The sequence below is a fragment of the Mytilus galloprovincialis genome, chromosome 1 (genome assembly GCF_965363235.1).
Source record: "Mytilus galloprovincialis chromosome 1, xbMytGall1.hap1.1, whole genome shotgun sequence".
NCBI classification, from domain to species: domain Eukaryota; kingdom Metazoa; phylum Mollusca; class Bivalvia; order Mytilida; family Mytilidae; genus Mytilus; species Mytilus galloprovincialis.
In genome coordinates, this window is record NC_134838.1 from 18,516,846 (window position 1) to 18,542,152 (window position 25,307).

The window sequence follows — 25,307 nt, forward strand, 5'->3', positions numbered from 1 at the left end:
GCAACTTTTATATAAAACAAATCATACAATAAAGACAATAAACATACCAGATATACTTTACAATTTCAGTTAATATCATAAGATACTTCAAATAAATAGAGAATATCATATGGCTTTTTCAATATCGCATCCGTATCAACCCGAGACACCAATATAATCTCAAGAGCTCTGCTCGAGGGATTATATTGGTTGAGGGTTGATATGGTGTGTGATATTGAAAAAGCCATATCATATACATTTTATTATATACATGTGTACCTCAAGTAGATGTTTTTATGTAACATGACGTCATACAGAAAAGGAGGTTTGAAATGACGTCATACAGATTATAGATTTGACATGACGTCATACAGATTAGAGATTTGAAAGCCTTTGCAACAGTGACTGCAATCGATGACGTGACGTCATACAGATTAAAGGTGTGATAAAGCTTTTGCAACAGTGCTGATATCGATATCATCACGAGTGGCTGATACGGCACGCTTGCCAATGATTGTATTACACATACAATTTATCTGTATTTACTACTAAGTATATCATAAAAGAAAATACTATATAAATACCACATAGTTGAGAGGGTGGTAAAGCAGATTGTTACCCCGTGAAAACAGTTTTAACCGAAGTACCTGGTTCGATTCCCGTTCTGTGATGAAAATTTCATGGACTGAATTTTCGGCTGTCCCTTGACACTATTTGCGAGTATGGTCTTGAGGAAACGATGATAGTCTGTCGGAAGAGGACGATAAATGGCTGACCCGTGTTACGAGAGAGCCATATCTCTTGCACGTTAAAGACACTCTTGTAGATTTCAAAAAAGGAGCAGGCTTATACCGCTACAAGGCAGAACTCGCACCCCAAAAAGTGGAAAGGGATTAATATAAGTTTCAAAACATGTTTTCCAATCCACTATAAATAAATACGTTTAAACTACCGAGGCGAGGTCAAGGTTGGTAAAGTCTTTTCAAGGTCTATCATCCTTTCAGTTATGTGTTATTAACTTTATTATACTGAATGTTTTGTTATTGATGTCTGTTGCATTGCAAATCAAAAGTAATACACTATGACGTCTTGTACATACCATCATCCCTATTTAGTAAAGCGAGTAAATAATCAAGCGTCTCCGTGTAGGTAAATAAAGTATTTCCCATGGGATAGAGTGAATTGTCTCCCTCGTATTAACCAATCAAAATCCCCCATTTTAAAATGAAGTATAATACTATGTTTTAACTAGTGGAAAGACTTGGAAAATATATATAAAAAATTGAAAATAAGCACTGTTCTGTCGTTTCACTTATTTTGTTCCATGAATCTGTGCTTCTTTTTTTTTTATATAAAGGTCACGATCGGTAAACATCGGCCCCAAAACATAAAGGAGCGAAAGTAATTAAACAACAATCACAGAACAAAATATTTTCGGTGTGTCGATTAGTTGCAATAAATGTTAAAACACACGTTAACATAGGACTTAGTTTGGTAAATAGGTATGCATTAGATCAATAATTTCCTTTGACGTAATAAGGAATTCGTGTCGTGTGACTTTGAAATATCTACAAATGTTCAGCATTAAAAACCACAACTCAACAATACAACTCATAAAATAACACGTCACATATAAGGATGAAATTGTAAAAAATTCAAAACAATTGGATACACGAAACAACACTAGAAAGGTAAATATGTTGCTATTAAATAGAAAAGACATTTTGTGGAAACTACATTTTAACCGAAATCTACATCTATTTCAGCTGTATTTTATCTTTCACAGATATACATGTAGCACAAAACATTCAATTGTTATTACAAAATTGAACATTCTTCCCTTAAATCTTCTCTTATTTCTTCAGGACAGCAATCCAAGCTACATTTTGGACAATTAATAAATCCAAAGCATGACTGTTGTGGATAATCAGGTGCGTGTACATCATTATCCAATCCAAACACGTAGTAAGTCATATCTTTATTCTTGTATTTACAAGTGCATTTGGTAACAGCAATGATGCGGATCTTGTGACGCTACAAAAAAAAACATTTATTAGAAACTCTAATACTAATACTTGATTTGTTCTTAAAGGGGCACTAGCTACGAGATATATAAAACATCTAAAGTTTGATTTTTTTCTCTGTTCAATTAATAATGAAAGTGAAATAGTGAAATAACAATTCGCTTTTTGCAGCCAAAAAGGTTAAATTTTGACAAATTACGCTAAGAAACATTATAATTAGTAATTCACTTGCAAGTGAATGAGTCGACCTCTTTAAATCCGTATTCATGTGAACTTCAATTTAACCCCTTACCTAGAGATTGACAACGCATGCATTGTACGTGTACTGGTTATTTAAAGAAAAAGAATGTCAACAATGAAATTGAAACTACGGTAAATAATTTGATTACTAATTCGATGCACATAAAATCATTCTTATACGGTTAAAAACAATGAGAAACATATATTTTTAATCTATAAAATAAAATCAAACAGACCTATAAAAATCCAATTGCACGTGTTGATTTAATCTATTCATATATTTATTTATGTTTAAATCGCTTATATGGTCATCTGAGGTCAAATCGATAGGTAATTAGATGGCGTCTGGACTGAAATACACACGAAACGAACTTATATATTATCTACCCCATGCTCTATAAACTGTTTATCTTAGACTTTTGATAGTTTGGATAAATGTTTTACATTGTTATAAATCAAATATGAGAATTTGAGTCAAATCGGTGACCATGAATTTGACAGCTAGTGCCCCTTTAAAATTAATATTTTGTTTTTAAATTAACTTAAAAGATATTATTTTATTCACAGAAAAGAAAAATACTGAAATGTATGAAATGTCATTTAAAAAGTAAACTAACAAGAATACGGAAATCCAAGGGAAAAAATCAAAACGTAAAGTTCTTCATCAAATGACACAATCAAAAGCTCAAACGCATCAAACGAACGGAAAACAAATGTCCTAGTCCTGATTTGGTTCAGGCATTTTCCTTTTTTAGGCTAAACCTTTAAAGCTTGTTAAACCTCTCACTTTTATAACAGTTGCACATCATTTTACAACATTACACCATACATAAATTACTTGAATATCATAAATGAACTTGCAACAAAAAAACATTATCGAGGTTGTAATATAAACTTGATAAAACAAAACTTAAAACTTACTTGCATTAGTATGCGTCTATCTGGAAACTTATGTTCCACTAGAAGTCTTTGAGATGCAGAGTTTATCTCCGGTTCTGGAAATCTTTGCAATGGTAGAACCTCCAATGATAATAGGAAAGTCAAGCACTTTATAAATCATTATCAATACACAAAGCAAAACTACATGTAGCAAATGTTAAGTCTTATTTCATCCAAACAGTTTCAACATCATTTATAATCCCGTTTCATAAGGTAACCAGTACCAATTGATGCATATGACAAGTATTTTTGTTAGTGTTGTTAATTTTGTTGATTTTGTCATACTGTTTGTGCATTCTTTTTTTATTTATTTTAAATTATCTGTACACAAATTTAGAAATTATTAAGTATGGAGGGTTCAAGCTCCCCACAGACTGAGTTTAGATTTTAAGGGCTTCTTTGTTATATTTGTTTGTTTTTTTTTAGTGATTAAGATGATAACACAATGTTGACTGATATACCCTATATTTGACATTTTTACCTATTGTATATAAAAAAGAAGATGTGGTATGATTGCCAATGAGACAACTATCCACAAAAGACCAAAATGACACAGACATTAACAACTATAGGTCACCTTACGGCCTTCAACAATGAGCAAAGCCCATACCGCATACTGAGCTATTGTGTCTGTTTGTTTTGTTCGTTGTCAATATAATGGAATTTGATGCAACGGTCATACAAGTGAGATGTTTACCTGGCTATAAATCCAGGTTCAATTCACCATTATCTACATCAGAAAATGCCTGTACCAAGTCAGGAATATAACAGTTGTTATCAGTTCGTTTAAAGTGTTTGGGCTTTTGATTTTGCCATTTAATTAGGGACTTTCCTTTTTAAATTTTTCTAGGAGTTCTGTATTTGGTGAGTTTATTTTTTTCGTGTTCTTTTTAGTGATATAACTTCTCAGTTTTTCAGTAAAGCGTTTCTGTTGTTCCGTTAATATCCTTTTGCAGTTGGTGTGTTTCACTCGGTTTTAATTTGAAACCCCGGTTTTGCTTTCGCTTAATAGATTTATGACTATTGAACACCGGTATACTGCTGTTGCCTTTATTATTCAAGTTATTATGAATGCCTTTCCATGTTTTGGCTTTGTGGGCTCCTAGCGAAGGTAAAATTAGAAACGTGCTTTGAACACAACTCATTTATAAAGTGTTTATAATAATTATAATTTAAAAGTATGGTTTTCAATGCCATTTAACTTCCTAACTGATCTGTACTTCTAACTATAATGCATATGATTAAAGCGCTATTGACAAGACTAGTGTAGACGAAATGTGTGTTTAACGTACCAAAGTATAAGCCTTGTTTCTTGTATGAATTTTTATTCAGTATTTGAGTCTGTCGGTTTAATTTACACATCGATTAACTTCATCAAAACGAATGTTATAAATATAATAAGTTATTGATATGTATTTGCCATTGGCACAATCTCTACCATTAGGCTTCGTTTCAGTCATAAAGTAGTTGCTATTAGAAACATGTTTGCATCATCGAATCAAAATGGTTACCTCTAAAACGTGTTTTAAATTATGCTTCGAACAAAAACGTTTCTTGATATTCATATATCATAGAATTGAAATAATTTTTCAGAGAGATGATAAAACATACATTTCATATCGTGTGAAATAAGCAACACATACACATTTAGATGCAACATGTTTAAATATGTAAAAAATAATCAAAGATGGTCTTGTATTGATCTTCTCACATTTGTTCATATTTAAAATTCATTGCATACAAAAGTTTGCAATTATTAAAACGAAATAAAGAAATTATATACCTGTTGTTGTAAGTCCTCAAACCCAATTGATCCTGACGCATGCGCGACCATCTCTGGTGGAAGGCTTGTTTTCTCCACAACATGTTCAGACCTGTTATTACGCCTGCAAATCCCATGTTACATAGAGATAAATGCAAAAACAGAAAATATTGCTTCGTTGTTTTCCTCTTATAGTTGATGTGTTTTCCCTCGGTTTTAGTTTAAAACCTGGATTTGTTTTCTCTCAATCGATTTATGACTTTTGAACAGTGGTATACTACTGTTGCCTTTATTTATTCCCATATGCATAATATTTGTAGATGTTTTTTGTAAATAGTTGAAACGAGAGTGGAAATAAACTCCGTTCAAAACTTTGCATTCATTTGAGCAAGGCCTCACAGGGAGAACAGTTAATTTTCGGTACTTCTCACATTTTTTTTTTAATTTTCTATTTTTATGCTCCTGCTGTGGGTATCGGGGGCATCAAGCTTGGTCCTATCTTACTGTACTTAACGTCCTTGTATCACTCACTTTTTTAGAGTTTTGTTCCTTTATGACTTTGAAAATTACATTTTTAGTTCATTATCGCACTCAAACAAAAGTTTGTCTCATTCATATATCATGAAACTTATACACAATGCTTACAAACACAACAGGTAGGCAGATATTAAATTTGGATTGCAAGTCATTTCTCATTTTCCCGGTATGCCTTGATGTAATCCTTAAAATAGGACTCACGAAATGCGTTAAATGTTAATTTACTGTTTATGCGTATTTATATTAAAAAAATCAAAACTTGCCGAGGTATTTATCAATATGGTCTTTTAGTCATCTATCAGGTTAAAACTTAGATTTGATGATAAGAATATGACTAAATGTTGTTTAAACACCCATATCATCATAATATGTTTCCAACCAATATAACTGATCATATTATTATAACATCTTACCAAGAAATGATGAGTTTTTGGAACCACAATAGTTGAAGGTGGCCATTACAACTGGTACATGTCCTTCTTCCGCTACTACCACAACTACTACAACTGTAATCAAAGTGACCATAATTACTTTCAAAGTTTTAAGTAATCGATTTCTAACTTGTACAACCAAATAACTTAATACTAGCATGTTGTGAAAATATTTCAAGCTTTTCTGTTTCCTTTTGAATACATATTCCGACATATTTTCGTTGGTTTTTTTTTTCTAGAGTATGCTTCGATTTTTTTTCATTTCTTCTTCTTATTACTACTTTGGTGTTTTTTTAAATCAATCAATGACACCATAGATATATAAAAAAGATATCAACTGTATACTTTGCAGATACATGTACCCCTTTTCTACCTTTTCTATACTAATTTACAAATTTGATGTTAACTTTAAATTCTATATACAGGTGCACCATTTATTTTTTCCAAGAACCTTTTACATACATATTTCATGAGCCAGTATTATATTTAGATGTTACATACCTTATTTCACCTCTTCCACTACATCTACTGCACCTTTCCATTACCCATGCGCTGTTTCTATAAACTTTTTTTTCACCTTTTCCACTGCAACCACCATTGCATTTGACCTGTATATTTGAACATTTGAAAGGTTTGTTCTAATGCTTGTTTATTCATAGAATTCAAAGATTTGTCTTTTATGTCAAAAATTTCCAAATAAACACCATATTTGTTATTAGTAGATGTGGTATGATTGTTAATTAATCAACAGTTAACTTCTAATACTTACAAAAATGGTAGAGTTACTTTGAAATCACGATGAAACGACACAACAGCAACATGTAGACACGGGAACCCAAAAAGTTAGACACCAGATGAAAAAGCCTTTTTTTTTATTAGTTTATCTTGACTTTTTTAAATTGTCATCCTGAATTGTTTTTGCAAAGTGTCTCATCCTGCCTTTTTTTTATAACTCAAAACTCCTGTCCTGCCTTTTTCAAATTTCATTCTAGCCCCCCCCCCCCCTCTCTAAAAATCAAATGGTAGCTTCCTAATGTCGTCATACAAACTCACATGTCCACTTCCACGGCATACAAAACATTCAATCTTTCCGCTTGCCCCGCAAGTGTGACAACTCTGCAATGCAAATTATTATTAAATATTTAATTACTTTTTGAGATCAATTAAAAAATCAGAAATTTGATTCGGAATCACCACAATTCGAATATAGTAAATTCCGAAATCCATCTAAGGATATTCCTTAATCATTAATTATGGAGGTCCTGAATCATTTCCCTCGTCTCATGAGAGACTAGAAACACAATGTTTCACAACATATGAACGTGATACACAAATGTTGTTTCTTTGTTTTACTCTCATAGTTCATTGATGTGTTTCCCTCTGTTTTGGTTTGAAACCCGGATTTGTTTTTTTTTCTGAATTGATTAATGACTTGTTAACACATGTATACTACTGTTGACTTTATAGAAAACATGGTATTGTTTATGATATTCTCAATATGTATTTGAGCGAAAGTGTGTGTCAAAAATTTAATCAAGATTGCAAAACACTTTACATAAATCCCAGCTTTGCTTTTGAGATATTTAGAATAAGAAATGAGGGATAAATTATTAACTGGGAATTGAACACATTCTGTACCCCCGAAAGGTTTGAATCGTAATCCATAAAGTGGATGGAGAGTTTGTTCATTGGCACTCATACCACATCTTCCTATACCTAATTACATCTAAATTTCTTTTAAGTAGAAAGACAATTTCAACTTAATTTCTTTTACTCAGACAGACAATTTCATCTAGGCTTCTTTTAAACCCCATAGACAGAAAATAATAATAGTGCACAATGCACGATCAAAATGATAAGATTTCAGAATTTCTAGAAAGGAATGTTGAAGAGGTTTTTATAATTTCGAGTCAATGCTATGTTTGAGATAGAATTGTGCTTTACACGAAAACCATAATTCTTATCAACATGAAGTTAATAGATATCAAAGGTGTCAGTATCATAATGTGATACGTTTCGTCTGCATAAGACTCATCGGTGACAAAACATAGTTCTTTTAAGCTGTTTTATGTTCTGTCCTTTTTTTGTTTTACCTGATGTTCGTTTTTATTCTGTGGTTAGTAACCACTTCGGTGTTGACATGAACATCAATTGTATGGTCATTTTAATAAATTAACTGTTTGCAACAAAAGTAAAAAATAATCCAAAAATACTAAGGATTTTCTTATCCCACGCATAGATAACCTTAGCCGTATTTGGCACAACTTTTTAGAATTTTGGGTCGTCAATGCTCTGTACTCGTTTATCTTTCTCATCTATTTGATCTGAACGTCACTGGTGAGTCTTATGTAGACGAAACACACGTATAGTGTTTTAAATTATAAGTCTGTTAATTTTTAGCATGTCGAAATGTCCTTGTAATGTTTATTTGCGTATTTCTCTGTCCTGAATATTTCTTGAATTTATTTGTACTGTAGTCCTGCCATGTAATGTTGTAATTCAAGTGTTACATTTTCACATTGCCATAAAAACGCGAGGTTTGGCTAGCGGCAAAACCAGGTTCAACCCACCATTTTTTTAATGTCCTGTACCAAGTCAGGAAAATGACAATTGTTGTCTGATAGTTCGTTTCTGTGTGTGTTGCATTGTCATTTAGGATTTTTGTTGCACTTCAGTGTTTCAGTTGTTTCGCTGTTTTCCTCTTATATATGATGGGTTTACCTCAGTTTTAGTTTTTAACCCGGATTTGTTTTCTCTCAATCGGTGTATTACTTTTGAACAGCGATATACTACTGTAACCTTTATTCATCAGTGACGCTCATATCTAGATAGTTAACAAGCCAAACAAGTATAAAGTTGGACAGCACTGAGGACCCAAAATTCCATAATGTTTTGCCAAATACGGCTGTGGTAATCTATGCCTGGGAAAAGAACATCCTAAGTATTTCGAATAGTTCATACTTTTGCAAACAGTAAATTTATAAAAATGACCATATTATTGATATTCATGACAACACTTAAGTGCTGACTTCTAGGCTAGTGATACCCTCGGGAAAGAAACGATCACCTGCAGTGACATCGACCTAGTGGTGTAAATAGTTCTCAAAAGTATTAGGAATATAATTTGTCTACATAAGACTCACCAGTGACGCTCAGATCAAAATAGTTAGAAATCCAAACAAGTATAAAGTTGAAGAGCAATGAGGACCCAAAATTCCAAAATGTTGTTCCAAATACGGCTGAGATAATATACGCCTAGGGAAAATATGAAAGACATTATTGTTTTTTTTTATTCTTGTTCCCTTAACTTGTTATGAAACGGATATATTTTACCTAACAAATATCAATGCATACTTTAACGTAATGTGTATGTGGGATGGCAATTTCACTCGAATCGTCTTCAAACATCGTTGGGGTTCTTGTTTGCATTTCCCATGGTCCTGGAGGTTGTCCATTCTCAGGTCCATCAACTTTATTTGCTAAATGTATGGAAAAAAGTATAACAAAAAAAACGTTACCGTTACGAATGTTCAAACTATACGGACTTCACTAACAGTTGTGTGCTCAGATTTATAAGGAAAAACAACTATACAAGCGAACTACATATTTTACCGGTCACCATCACGAATTGGTTGACCGATACGATATGTTTATGACTCTACAAAAAAGTGACATGATGTCAAAGATACCGGTTATAATAATTTGCCTGATTGTGGCATCGCTTGGCGGGTAATGCGTATGTAGCAGGAGAAGCTAACCCTGTCGATGCACTCGGTCTTGCTCACTATTGAGAGAAGGTGCTTACCTCCGTTTTTGTTTGTTTTTGACATTAGAAAATATCGATTAAGTGGTGCATTAACTTCTAATGATCAGCAAAATAATCTTACATCTACAAATATACGCAAGTTGGAAAAGAACAGACTGGTTAAGGATGTCCACTGTAAATAAAATAAAAAAATCAATCTAAAAGTAGAATATTAAGGAAGTTGATTTATTTGGCTTTAATTAAGATTTTTAAAAATTGCAGAAAGAAAATTTCTTACTAGAGTGTGGTACATGATCCAGTACTATTCTTCTGCTTTCTGTAAATGTCTCCAGTATATACTGAAAAAAGTTTAACTTTTTTATTCTCAAATTCATAAACAGTTGAAATGCGAACATATTTCGCACATATGAATAATTAATATGTTTACTAATAATATATATGCTGTGTACCAGTTGTAATGTTGTACATATTATAATTTGTACAAGTTATCAGTGTTTTATGAACTAATAACACAAATGGATGATTCAAGCGCACAATCTTTTGTTTCGTATATTTCTGTCATATTTTCACAACCACGTGATAAAGTCTCATACTGAGCATTGATACAAAAAAAATTTATAAGACCACAAAAAAGACTTTTCATGGATATGAATATGGTATAAGGAGAAAAAACAAAAGTCGAATTTCAACCAGTTAGGTCTCCTCATTTCCAGTTTGGGGACAAGGAGAGTAGCACTAAATGTTAGATTGAACTATATAAATTTGAATTCAGAACATTAGACTGGTACATTTTAGAAGATAAATAAAGGCAACAGTAGTATAACGCTGTTCAAAGCTCTTAAATCTATGGAAAAAAAAACAAAATCGGGGTAACAAACTAAAACTGAGGGAAACGCATTAAATATAAGAGAACAACGACACAACATTAAAATGTAACACACACACACACACAAACACAGAACCGGACTAAGCATTAGACAAAATCCTTTGAGAATAACAAATATAACATTGAAACAAATACATGAATTTGGAATAGATAAGTACCGTGACACGTCTTATAGTAATTTGAATTCACACTCAAAAATAAGAGAAAACAAACGACACAACGGAAACACAACGTCAAAATGTAACACACACAGAAACGAACTATAATATAACAATGGCCATATTCCTGACTTGGTACAGGGCAGTTTTAAAGGAAAAAATGGTGGGTTGAACCTGGTTTTGTGGCATGCCAAACCTCCCTCTTTTATGGCCATGTGAAATATAACATTAAAATGACAACACAACATTACAGGACTACAATATAAATAAATAGGAGAACACAATTGACAAAGAAACACACGAATAATAGCTAACAAAAGGCAACAAGTTTAAAAAAATTAATACGCCAGAAGTGCATTTTGTCCACATAAGAGTCACCAGTGACGTCAGAAACAAAAGTTTGAAAGCCGAAACAAGTACAAAGTTGAACATCATCGAGGACCAAAAGTTCAAAAAAGCTGTGCCAAAAACGGCCAAGGTTTTCTGTTAGGTATCAGAACATCCCTATTATTTAGAGCAATTTATACTTTTGCAAACAGTAAATTTTATAACATGCCTATACAAAAAATGTAAATGATAAAACTGAAGTATTAGCTATTTACAGGAAACAACCGAAATACATTACATAACCCGACAAAATGCAACACATCCAAATAAGTTTAAACCTCAACGCCAAGTGACGTCATATCAGAAATTGTAAAATTTCTTCACTTATGAAGAAGTATCTGCTGGCCCTTCCGGAACACCTCAGATCATCCACGTTATTTTTTGTGCCCGTCATGCAATCTTCTGTTTTTAATGTAGATTATTGTTAATTTGTTTGAGTTTGTCTTTTTGTTGTCTTTTGTCATGGCATTGTCATTTTATCACGAATTTAAAATGTACGAGTTATCTCCCATTGGTATCTTCCTCATCTTTTTTTTCAAAATGTCGTCCAATATTTATTAAAATCATTTTGGTGTGTTTATGTAAATATAACTACATTGTAGAATATTTTGTAAAAAAATGCCTTTAACTGCAATTTTGATAGAATTTGACAGAATAGTTTCTAGGTTTATTTTACTTGTATTAGTTTCATATAAGGGATCAAAATTAGAATGTTGTTGAATTTCCTTGAATTTGCTTAGCTAGACAGTTGAATACATCGAAATAAATCAAACCGAAATTATATTTTAGGACAGGCACAGTGAGGCTTAAGTTTTTTCACAACATTTTGCAAAAATATGTGAAATTAAGGTGGTACCTAACACTACAGGGAGATAACTCTGTAAAATCAGCTAAACGTTTTAATTACGTTGTGATGAAAAGGGAATATTAAGCCTCTCAATGATCAAAATAAGTGTTTGTCAAACTGCTATATAACCAGTGTAATTTTTCTGATAAAACGGTTGGTTCAAATTTTTTGAAATTTTTATATTTTTGTCAAATGGTCAAAGTAAATAATGTGTCAAAATTTTATGAAAATTAAACGAGCCAAATTAATTTTCGTTAAAGTATTGGGTACCACCTTAAAGACGTAATATAAATCATCTTTTCATAACAATCATATAGAACGTTTCATATTATCATTTGATGGATGTATGTAAAATTGCTGAAACCAAAAGATTCAGAATTTTGACGATTTTTTTATTGTTAACCATGGAGTGTCACCTCAAAATCCACCTATCACCAAAATAATTTGAAATCTCTATTTGTTTCCCTTATTTTTATCAATGTTATCAATGTCTTCCTTTTTTAAAGATATTTTAATCATGAATGCATCAACTTGTTATAACTAAACTGAAATAATAACTTATTCCGAATGATATGCCAAAACTAATGGATTGGTCCTGGGATTGATCATAACAATGCCTTTAAAGGGCTGAATGAATGAAAATGTTAAAAATGCGACCATTATTAAAATCATGTCGATCATATTGGATTTTCCAAAGATTTACCCATGACCGAATTCGACAAGTTCAATTTAAAACTGTGACATTTTAAACTAGAGACTCCATGAAGCATGAGATCAAGTCTTTACAACTCCTTGGACTTTAAAGCGATTATATCTAGGGATTTAAAACCGAACATTCTTTTTTTTATTCAAAATCCTGGTGAATTTTACAAAATCAGATTGCAATATTGAATTCATAAAAACATGCGACAAAATAAAAATGTGTATATATATACAAAATTTAACGTAATTATGTAAGCGTATATAAAACAATACCATATTCTATTATGGAGAGGTAAAAGATACTAAAGGGACATTCAAACTCACATGACGAAAATAAACTGACAATATGCCACTACAAAAAACTATAAATTACCAAAAGACATACAACAGTTTACAAAACACAAAACACAAAACCAAAGACTATAGAACGCATTTAAAACATAATCGAACATTAATCACTCGTTTTGTCTGTAAGGAATCGTCATGTTAATCTGAACAATACTATGTATTTCATATACTCTGCGTTATACTTAATTTTGTATCATTTATAATAAGAGATCTTCAAAGTATTCAAATGAACATTTGCTGTCAAATTCATGTTCACTGATTTGACTCAAATTCTCATATTTGATTTATAACATACTAAAACGTATGTCCAAATTGAAATAAGTAAGAAATGAATAGTGAACAATCCACATACTTGATAATAGTTAATTGCATTTCGTGTGCAGTTTAGTCTAGACGCCATCTAATTATTTTTTTTAGATTACCTTTGAAGATTGTCGACGGTCACATTACGCGATATAAACATGACATAAATATAAATAGCTAGCGACCTCGTGCAATTGGATTTTTTTCTAGGTCTGTTTTATTTCATGTTGTAGATTAAAATATCAAGTTAATTATCGTTTTTACCTGTATAATAATGATAATCAACGAAATGGTTCGCCTAACTTTGATGTATTTATCAAAGTTGTCCAAAATCGAACATGTAAAATGTTGTTTGGTAAATTATAGTAAGGTCGGTTCGATTGGGATATCGAGTTCATGCACGAGTGAACTCAGGTGGTTTAAAGTCATTCGAACCATTGCAGTCAAAGTGTACAGTAGCAGTTTGCTTAATAAATAGTATTATTAATCATATTTTTTATTTTCAGATTTATGGACCATAAGTATGGGGAAACCAGTACAAGCTGCTTAATAGCTATATATTTATATGAACGTTCAACAATATTATACTCATATTTATAATAAGATGTGCGCTTGTCTCTGCAAGTGGCGTCTCCCATGTAAGAGTTTGTGGTTATTTGATAAATGTTTTATGTTCGTTTGAGTTTACGGATTAGAATTTAATTACGCTTTCAATGTTGACATTCTTTTCCTTCTAATGGCTGGACACGACTTATAAATGCATAACCAATCTCTTGATAATGGGTTTAATTAAAGTTCATATGAATACGGATTCAATGAGGTCGAAATATTCACCTGCAAGTGAATAAACCATCAGCGATGTTTCTGCAAAAATAGACATCTAAAAATATATATTACGCCAAGAGCATCTACCGGACTGTGGCACTGTGGAACAATCATATAAACATATTCCCTTACTTATGCAAGAGAGGGACGAAAGATATCAGAGGGGGAGTCAAACTCATAGATAGAAAATAAACTGACTTGGTAAAGGCATTTTCTTATGTGTAGAAAATAGTGGATAGAACCTGGTTTTATAGCTAGCTTAATATCTCACTTGACAGTCGCATCAAATTCCAACATAATGACAACGATACGTGAACGATGCGTGAACACAATAAACAGACACAATAGGTAAAAAAAGTCAAAAATTAGGGTACAGCAGTCAACATTGTGTTATCATCTTAATCACTATGAAAACAAACAAATGTAACAAAGAAGTTCAAAAAGGCATACATGAATTTAACAACCTAAAAAAAGAATAATACAATACCCCCTAAAGATCAAAATTCTATCTGTGGGGAGCTTGAACCCTTCATACTTAGTAATTTCTAAATTTGTATACATATAATTTAAAATAAATTAAAGAGAATGCACAAAAAGTATGACAAGATAAAAAGAATTAACAACACTAACCAAAATACTTGGGGTCATAAATGATGTTGGAACTTTTTGTATGCCAATGAGATAAGACTTTTAAAACATACAACATTTGCAACATGTAGTTTAGTTGTATGTATTGATAATATTTAATAAAAGAGGGACGAAAGATACCAAAGGGACAGTCAAAATCATAAATCTAAAACAAACTGACAACGCCATGTCTAAAAATGAAAAGGACAAACAAACAACAGCACACACGACACAACATATAAAACTAAAGAATAAACAACACGAACCCCACCAAAAACTAGGGGTGATATCAGGTGCTCCGGAAGGGTAAGCAGATCCTGCTCCACGTGTGGCACCCGTCGTGTTGCTTATGGGATAACAAATCCGGTAAATAGTCTAATTTGGTAGGTCACATTCATGAAAGGGAAGGGGATTGTAGTTACGACGTAAGGAACATATCCGATATCATTTGTGAAACGGTTATTCCATAACGGTCAACCAACTCGTGATGGCGTCCGTAAAATTTACGAAGGGATGATTTCAACTTCACCATTTGGAACTCTTGGTTTAATAGCTTTCTTGTGAGCAGCAACCCTCTATCAAGAAAATCATGATAGGAAATGCCAGCACGGGAATATCGTATCAGTTGGGAGATATATACCCCGTATGCAGGTGCTGCTGGAATGTTGCTACTTAGAAATGGAAAGTTCACAATTGGAAAGCTGAAATCATCTCTTTTGTCGTAAAGTTTTGTTTTCAACCGACCCTCATTGTCAATTTCTAGATGTAAGTCAAGATATGAGGCCGACTTAACTGTATCTGTAGTATCCTTTATCTCTAGCTCGATTGGATAGATGCGTTCCACATAGTCACAAAATTTTGAATTATTTAGTGAAAGAACATCATCTATGTAGCGAAAAGTAGAGTTAAAGGATATTGCTAACTTCTTATCTTTCAACTAAGAAGTTCCTGCATGAAGTCAGCCTCATAATAATAAAGAAACAAGTCGGCAAGTAGAGGGGCACAGTTTGTTCCCATTGGAATGCCGAAAGTCTGTTGAAAAACACGTCCTCCGAACGTAACAAATATGTTGTCAATCAAGAAATCAAGCATCTTGATAATATCAGTTTCAGAGAATTTTTTGTTCGAATCAGATTGATCCTTTACAAAGTAGGATTTATCCCTCTCTAAGACAAGATACGTGTATCTACGTTGGCTATTCTTTTTTACGAAGCAAAGCAATACCAACTCTTTCAATTTGTCTTTTAGTTTGGAATGTGGAATACTAGTGTAAAGAGTAGAAAAGTCAAAAGTTTTAATACTGGTACACGATGAAAGAGAGTTAGATTGTATGTACTCTAAAAGATCTTTGGAATTTTTAAGTATCCACATCTGATTCACGCCCCCTCTAGAATAGGCAGTTTCACAATAACTTTGAAGCCCGTCTTTGATTGCTGATAAAATAGATGTTAATAATTTCGAAACAGGTTTCGTGGAGCACTTGGAAGACCCAGCAATATACCGTTGTTTGTAAGGATACTTATGTAGTTTAGGTATCCCATATAGTGATGGCAGATCCAGTTCTTCATCTTTGGTTGAAATTCCAAAGGAACACAGAACAGACCTATGATTATCCAGGATTTCCTCTTTGGTAAGTGTCGTGAGGGTATATGTTGAGTTTCCAAGTGAATTGTCAATACCTAATTCGTTTATCAAGCAGTTAATATAATGAGTTTTACATAAGATACTTGACTTTTCTATTTATCATTGAAGGTCCTTCCATTGAAAAAGTTTCCAGATCCAGAGATAAACTCTGCATCTTAAAAAGACTTCTAGGGGAACACAATTTTCCAGATAGACGTATATTTATGCAAGTAGGATTTACGTTTTTTTTTTATCAAGATTATATTACAAACTCGATAATATCTATTTTGTTTGCAAGTTCATTTATGATAGTCAAATAATGTATATATGGTGTCAAATAAAATGCGACTGTTATAAAATTGAGAGGTTTTTAATCGACTGTTTTCTGAGTAAGAAAATGTCTGTACCAAATAAGGAATATGTTAAATGTTTTCCATTCGTTTGATGTGTTTGTGCTTTTGATTTTGCCATTTGAAAAATTTCAATTTTGAAATTTTCTTGGATATCCGTATTATTGCTATTTTACTTATTAGATGACATTCAGTCATACTTTTGTTGCGCAGATATTTCTGTATGATTATATTTTGTGAATAAACTTGATAAAATACATCTGAAATAGATTTAGATTTCGGTAAAATGTAGTTTCTCCAAATGTCTTTTCTATTTAATAGAAACATATTTACCTTTCTGATGTTATTTCGTGTATCAATATGTTTTGATTTTTTTACAATTTCATCCTTATATGTGACGTATTATTTTATGAGTTGTATTGTTGTGTTGTGGTTTTTAATGCTGAACAATTTGTGAATATTCCAAATCACATTACACAAATTCCTTATTACGTTAAAGGAAATGATTGAACTAATGCATACTTATATACCAAAATTAGTCCTATGTTAACGAGTGTTTTAACATTTATTGCAACTTATCGACAAACCGAAAAACATTTCGTTCGATTGCTGATCAATCACTTTCCTCTTTTAGAATTTGGTGCCGAAGTTTACCAATCGTGACCTTGATTAAAATCAACACAGACTCATGGAACACTTCAAAATAAGTGAAACGATAGAACGGTGTTTTTTTTTTTGTTGCCTAAATTTGGTTAGATTGTTGATGAATAAACACATTTGTGTGCATAACAAGAAATAAATGAGATGGAATTTTGAAAGAAATTGTGAGAAGATATGTTTTATAATATGTGTTAAGAAAATAAAAATAAAAAATGTTGTCACCGAACTTGCTTTCTTGCTACAAGTATATTATTTTTTACTAAAAGAGTTGTTTTCCCTTAATTGGCTTATTTGAAAAAAAAATGATTCTTTAAACACAAAATTTGATATTTGTTTTTAAATAGTTAGAGTAATACAATAAATCCCCAGTTTTCTTTATGTAGAAGTCTAACCAATAAATTTGCAAATCTGTCTCAAAACTTGCAGATTTGGGCAACTACCTAGACCAATTTTATACTGCGATTTTACAATCCAAGAAAGCGGTATCCCATGAATCTACCTTTCATGAATGTGACCTACCGAATTAGACTATTTACCGGATTTGTAATCACATAAGCAACACGACGGGTGCCACATGTGGAGCAGGATCTGCTTACCCTTCCGGAGCACCTGAGATCACCCCTAGTTTTTGGTGGGGTTCGTGTTGTTTATTCTTTAGTTTTCTATGTTGTGTCATGTGTACTATTGTTTTTCTGTTTGTCTTTTTCATTTTTAGCCATGGCGTTGTCAGTTTGTTTTAGATTTATGAGTTTGACTGTCCCTTTGGTATCTTTCGTCCCTCTTTTAAAACATATTATTATACGTGATGTCAAAATAGGGGATACTGATTGGTTAATACGAGGGAAACAATTCACTCTATCCCATGAAAAATACTCTATCACCGTTCACGGAGACGCTTGATTATTTACTCGCTTTACTAAATAGGGATATTGGTTATGTACATAGTTTATTACTTTTGATTTGCAATGTAACAAACAGCAATAACAGAACATTCAGTATAATAAAGTAAATACCCGTTGTTATAACTGAAAGGACGAAAGAGCAGATTGTTACCCCTCGAAAAGACATTATCAACCTTGGCTTCGCCTCGGTTAAAACTGTTTTCTCGGGGTATCCATCTGCTTTATCACCTTTTCAGCTATGTCTAATTTATATATATTCTCTTTTATTTGAAGTATCTTGTGATATTAACTTTACTTAATTGTAAAGAATGTGTGGTATGTTTACTGTCTTTATTTGTATGATTTTTTTCATAAAAGTTGCACCAAACAAATTGCATTTTTGTGTTTGTTTTTCAATTCATTACCTTATAGTTATATAACACTGCAAGTATGTCAATGATGAAGTATACGTTCCTGAAAACAAATTCATGTATTCTTTGAAAAGGTGTATTTTGCAAACAGGAACTTCTAAGGCAGAAAGGGAAGAATTTAGCAATATCCTTTAACTTTACTTTCGGCTATATAGATGATGTTCTCTCACAAAATAATTCAAAATTTGGTAACTATGTTCAATCGAACTAGAGATAAAGGATACAACAGATAAAGTTAAGTCGGCCTCATATCTTGACTTACATCTAGAAATTGACAATGAGAGTCAGTTGAAAACAAAACTTTACAACAAAAGAGATGATTTCAGCTTTCCAATTGTGGACTTTCCATTTCTAAGTAGCAACATTCCAGCAGCACCTGCATACGGGGTATATATCTCCAAATTGATACGATATTCCCGTGCTTGTATTTCCTATCATGATTTTGAAATCACATTGTTTTTACTATAAGGAATCTAGTTTGTTAAACCGATATAAAGATGATATAAACGTCGGATGAAGCCGAGGTAGAATCAATTAGGTTGGAAACCACGTAAGACTAATCGACGTCAGTTTTATGGACTTGCTGCAGAAAATTCACCTCATTATTAACAGATGGGTTGAATCTAAAATTGAAAAAGTTGTTAAAAAATACAAGACCAAATCATAATACATTTCATTAATTGGGCGATAATTTATATTATTTCTATTGTTTAAGTTTGTATTCTGTCCTCTAGATGTCTTGCGGTTATCTTTGTCTTGGTGTGTTGTGTCATTGTCGTACAATGTATGTGTATATGAACAATAATGGATAACAACAACGTAGGTTGGTAAAATGAACCCAACATATTAATATGTATATACATGACTGTAATTAGCACCGGCATCATATTGTTATTATAGTAATATGATGTCGGTGAGTGTGTTAATTATTGTGACATAAACATAAATATAAATAGATTGCGACCTCGTGCAATTAGATTTTTATAGGTCTGTTCAGACAACACCACAGCCAAAGTCAGTACAAACGTCGGAAAGCGGCCGAACAACAATAACAAAACATACAGAAAACTAAAGACTGAGCAACACAAACTCTACCAAAAAGCGGAGATAAACTGTATTTACTGAGCAACACAAACTCTACCAAAAAGCGGAGATAAATAGATAAAGGAAGATGTGGTGTGAGTGCCAATGAGACAATTCTCCATCCAAATAACAATTTAAAAAGTAAACCACTGTATTTACTGAGCAACACAAACTCTACCAAAAAGTTTTCTCCTGTGGTATAGTTATACTATTTATAAGTTCAAAGCTGGCTAGTGAGAGTAGTTGTATAACGAGTTCTTGTTTTGGTTATAAATATAAATGGGTAAAATATGCACGTCAAACACTTTGGCGGTTTAAAAGGTGGGGTCCCGTTATATTATATAAAGAAAATTTGTGGGTGTCATTTCATCGAAAGTGCTTACAGTAACTACGACAGTTTGCAGTTTATTCCTGACTACATTATGCCAAACTCCGATTCAGACCTAAATGTGAGAGATCCGACAGAATCAAGTGGTGTTAATAATGATTTGTCGACAGACGGTGCTGTTTCACTCTTCTCTACCGTATATAAGCAACGCGTTTGAGCAACAAAATAACAACATTATTCAACATTTTGAGAGCCGTTTTGCTAACGATAAGTCGGAGAAAGCTGGAGGAGATGCAACAGATTTTACATTCAAGAACGAAGGTAACCGCATACAGCATAGTTTTTATATTGAACGTTCGGATAAATTGTCCAAAATTGACAGTTTTGTTAAGTTTAATTCTTAGGACGCCGCATCACGCCTAATTTCAGAAGAGAAAGAGACATTAGGAAAACGCAATAAAATTCTACAGATCGCCGATAAGCATGAATTGGATACTGTTCAAGAGTATTTGGATAGTCCTTTGGCTGATAATAAGGACGATGCCGTCAATTTACGGTCCGCAATCATCAGAGCTAATTCAAGGAGAAGGAATTTCAATCCATATGATCGTCAGGTGGAAAAAATCAACAAATAGTAATGGCCGTTCAGACAACAATGGTACAAAATTCAACACCAAAGAATTTTTTCGTGGCTTTAGCCAATTCCACGCCAATGATGGGAACCGTGGTAAATCAAACAGCAATTTCCAATCAGCAGTGTGCTTTTACTGCAACCAACCTGGTCACTTTGCTTCAATAGATAAAGTATGAGCACTTAACCTCAATCTACATAATGTTGATCTATCACATTTGGATTTGCATTGATCAACATACGAGGGTCTACTATTTGGTTTATATAGTATATTAAAAAAGTTTAATTTTTTTATTTTGATTGATTTTAGTCTCTTGCTTATGGAAGGCTATACCGTTGATTCTCTCTTGAATTGGTTTTGAATACATTTTAATATCAATAGGATTTAGATCAATAAAATGAAATCCAAGTCTTGAAATAAGATTTTTCATATTTATTATCCAAGAGTTATTTTTTTTCAGTTGCTTTACATATTTTTAGGGCAAGTGAATTATTTGACTCAAGTATATGAAGCCAATATTTTATTGCTGAAAATTCAGTTCTGGTATATAAAGGCAATCTATTCAGCTCGGCTAAACATGCAGCATTTGATGCTTTACAATGTATTCCTAGAATTTCTTTAATAAATTTATACTGCAAGTGTTCAAAGAGATCTGAATCCCTGTGTTGTTTGCCTATTCCCCATACTAAATCATATTAGATTAAAAAGGGATAATTTTCATTTAGCGTTTGTATTAATATCATGAAAAGCCTTAGATAAATTTGAGGATATCAAGAAGCAATACAACTTATAAGTCAAAGGTACGCGAATCAACAGTGTGTGAAAAAAGAAAAACACACACAAACAGCACTACAAATTAAAAATTAAATAAACAAAACATGGAAAATTCTCCAGGTAGGTTTGACTTTTATTATCATGTTATTTCCGGCCAATTCCGAGAAACCGAAATATTACCTTAATTTTTGTGAGTTGGGGAAGTGTAATTACCACGTATGAACTAAATGGCATGCTTTAATGTTTTTGTTTTTCATAATAACAGTTGTAAATTTACCATGGAGATTGACCAAAGTTATCTATAATTAAATATAAAGTGATATTTTTAAACGAAAGAAGGTAAGTCCACACAACTTGTCTAAGTTATTTACAAGTATACATAATATGATATATTGTTTGTCATATATCGCTCTGTGAATATTGACCCACTTTTTTCTCTGTAAACATAAATATTATGGAACAATATTTATAAGAAAATATTGCGTACTATTTTAACTTATTTTCACTTGTTTAAAACATGTGTTCTTTGTTTCCATCGATCTAATAAAAGAAGTTATAGAATTGAGGCCCCCACAGGGTACCCCCTCATGTCGCAAGGTTGCTTTTAAATTCGTCGCAAGGTCATGATGTCGTTTTTAAGGGAAATGAACAGGTCGCAGGTCGTTTTTCCAACATAGAGGTCGAAAGTCGTTTTTTATATTTAAAGGATCCATTTAAGTCAGAGACATATAAATACATATTTTCACAAGAAATTTGCCACGATACATCAACAATAAGAATCAAATTTAAAACATAGAGATGTTTTAATAAGACAAGAAACAATATTTTTTCAATCACCAACCACTTTAACATTGTTCACTTTGAAAACGCAGAATAGTTCCTGCTACACAACTTATAGCTAGTATACATATAATTGTCAATATTTAACATAAATTAAATTGTTGATCAATTGATATGACTATAAAAGTTTATTTAATTAGTAACTTTAGGTTTAAGCACTTGTCGTAAACTACTTGAAGGCTTGGAAGGCTTTTTGAATTTCTGTTTGTTGCTTTTAGCAAGTTTTCTGCGATGAAGTTTACTCACTGCATTTCCACGAACAGTTAATAACACATTTAGAATGTCCTTCATTAAACACAAAGTATTGTCACTGGCTGGAAAAAGCTGTGAGGCATAGTGCTTCACCATGAATGCATCCATAATCTTTTCTTTTAGTGAGTCTTTGCAGAGAGAAGATGCACTTAAAATGATCCAAATTTACACTCTGTCTTACAATAATCTCCATGTGACGGACCAGAAGATAAAAATTATCAGTTGGAAACTTGAGACCACCACGATCTTTCTTAACTGTCCACGATTTAAATTTACTTAGAAATGTCTTGGTATCTGATGATTCTTGCAAACTTTGAACACACAATAACTTTTCTTCTTTAAGACTTGATACTTTCAGTTTATTGTATCTCTTGTGCACGAATGATGAACCCAGCAATATAAAACAATATTTTCGGGTCATTATCTGTAAGAGAGTTGTCAAAGGCTTGCGTTTGCTTCAAGTTTTTTGGATAAGTGTTTCTTTAGGACTTGATTCATCAATTCGAGCAGAAATGTCTGTACAAAGTTTGTAATGACTGAGTCCATAAAACCAAGTGATTGAAAGATGGTGATACCAACAGTCTGTAAAGTGTCGCTTAAACGTATGCGGTGAAAACTTGAAAAAAATGGTTTCCCTGTCAGCTTCAATGGTGATGCTTGCATTGTCTTTAAATATGGCACAGAATGCAATGAAAAAGAATTCCTCAACTTTTGCTTTATGCTTTGATACCTGAAGAATGGGGAAAAAATCTGTTGGTCCACATAAAGCTATCATAGGGTCATCTTCAAGGGCTTTAAATGTTGACTGGTATGCATTCGGAAAAATCTCATCTATGGATATCTGGGGAGTTGAAGAGTGTGTATTTGCTTTCTCCTGTACATGTACAAGTACGTTTGGTTTATTAGCCTTGTGGTCTGTTGCTAAAAAAAAGTAAAAAATTGGTTTTTATTTATTGATTTGGATGTTTTCCAGTGGCAAATATTACATTCATATTGACAGCAGGGGTCAGAAATATTGATTGCATGAGGAATTTGATACATTTGTACTTACCAGTCTGTTTATTATAGAACACAATTTGCCAATGATTGAAGGATACACATATATAATATATTCATTAAAATTTCAATTGACTATCGGAGTAAAATGTATAAAACGCATATTTTTTATTTTTGTTGTCAAGTGTTTAATTTATTCACAAGACCAAAGACAAATCAAGATTATAAAGCCTTGATTTCTGATCAGAAAAAATTAATACCTTTGAATTTGCATGACTTTGGTGTGTAATCAAACAAACACAAATTAATAGAGTAGAACTAAGCCAATGAAATATAATTGTTTGGTTTAAAGGGAGATTTTTCTGTCAGATATTATAATTATCCAGAAATATAATATCATATTATCATTATTTGTCAACCAACAACTTTGTACATGTAAAATTAATTAAGATTGTTGAAGTCAAACACACCTTGCTGAAGCTGAAGCCCTGTTTAAACTCACAGCCTCAGCGGTCAATTTTAATGAACTACATGTACTTGGACGTTTACAGCAGCCAAATTTTAAAAAGATACCAGTTAAATCCTTGTGCTACCCGTAAATTATTAGATATCCAACCTTTGTAGCTTTAGTTTTGTCAAGTCCATAACTGATGACAGAAGTGAAAGTCAACATATGGGCCGAATAACGCCTAATGCATCGAATGAATCATACAATTGACAACCGAATAAGTAACAGTTGACTCAAAAATAAAAAAGTTAAATAACACTTTCAGATTTCAAGATTCATTATTTAGTTATACAGGACATGGGATTGATGTCACTTCTGTAATCAGTGGTGGACTAAAGTTACTAAGGATTGAAACTTTCATAATTTTTGGAAAGCTGACTCATTATACATACTTAACACCTATATATCATTGTAAAGTTTGATAGCTGCAAACATTTTTGTACATCATTTTTATTTGATAATATTCATTGGCAGTTCAATAATTCTTCATCCATAAGAATCATTTAATAAGATAATTCCAGGACTTTATGGTGTATTTAACTTACATTTTCGCTTTGACATAAAACAGATTAGACAACCTCAATTTACCTCTGATAGCAATGAAAAATATCTGTTTCAGGACTTGTAATGAAGTATGTTATCTTGCTGTGTATGTTTTTGTATGGTTTTGTACAGGCCAGTTTTGCATGCCGGGTGACATGCTGCAATTGCGGAGGTAAGTTAAATTTCACAAAACCGATTTATTTAAAAACTTTGAAATAGCAAATGTTGTGTTTTTTGTGTAAATTTAAATAAGCAGTACCAAGGACACTTATCTGCCCCCTGAAATTGAATTATTCAATCCGTTTAAAATTTATTATGGAAATATTGGAGCTTGTTTTAAATCTTTCCTAAGGCACCGGCCTCCCTAGCAACAAGAAGCTAAGCACAGGTTAGATACTAAATCTACAAAATATAGATCCGTATAATAAATGGTAAGGAATTAACAAGATCTTTAAAAAAAAATGAAATCTGAATATAAATATATACAATGATATAAAAGGTTTTCAAGTAAGGCCTATAAATTACTTGATAAATCTGCAATAATCTTTTTAATTAATCAACAATTTTAATTAGTTCATTTTTTTCTATCAGTGATAGGCTTGAAACAGTTAATAAAATTTTAGAACTCTTAATTCATTGTAATTA

At 32.2% G+C, this 25,307-nt stretch overlaps 2 protein-coding genes across 2 annotated transcripts in view; one reads left to right on the plus strand and one right to left on the minus strand.

Moving 5' to 3' along the window:
* LOC143061983 (protein SSUH2 homolog) lies at nt 1–22,723 on the minus strand. Its single transcript, XM_076233841.1, has 9 exons — nt 22,610–22,723; nt 9,956–10,016; nt 9,267–9,391; nt 6,966–7,028; nt 6,414–6,520; nt 5,895–5,987; nt 4,966–5,068; nt 3,165–3,263; nt 1–2,013 (listed from the first exon to the last, which is right to left on the minus strand). Exons 1-9 carry the CDS (start codon nt 22,721–22,723, stop codon nt 1,798–1,800), a joined length of 981 nt encoding a protein of 326 aa, XP_076089956.1. The 3' UTR covers nt 1–1,797.
* Nucleotides 21,706–25,307, plus strand: part of LOC143068124 (uncharacterized) — a 12,891-nt gene continuing 9,289 nt past the window's right edge. The window contains exons 1-2 of the mRNA XM_076241930.1: nt 21,706–21,862; nt 24,739–24,834. Of these exons, the coding sequence (XP_076098045.1) occupies nt 24,747–24,834 (88 nt within the window). The 5' untranslated portion in view covers nt 21,706–21,862; nt 24,739–24,746. The remainder of the gene's footprint in view (nt 21,863–24,738; nt 24,835–25,307) is intronic.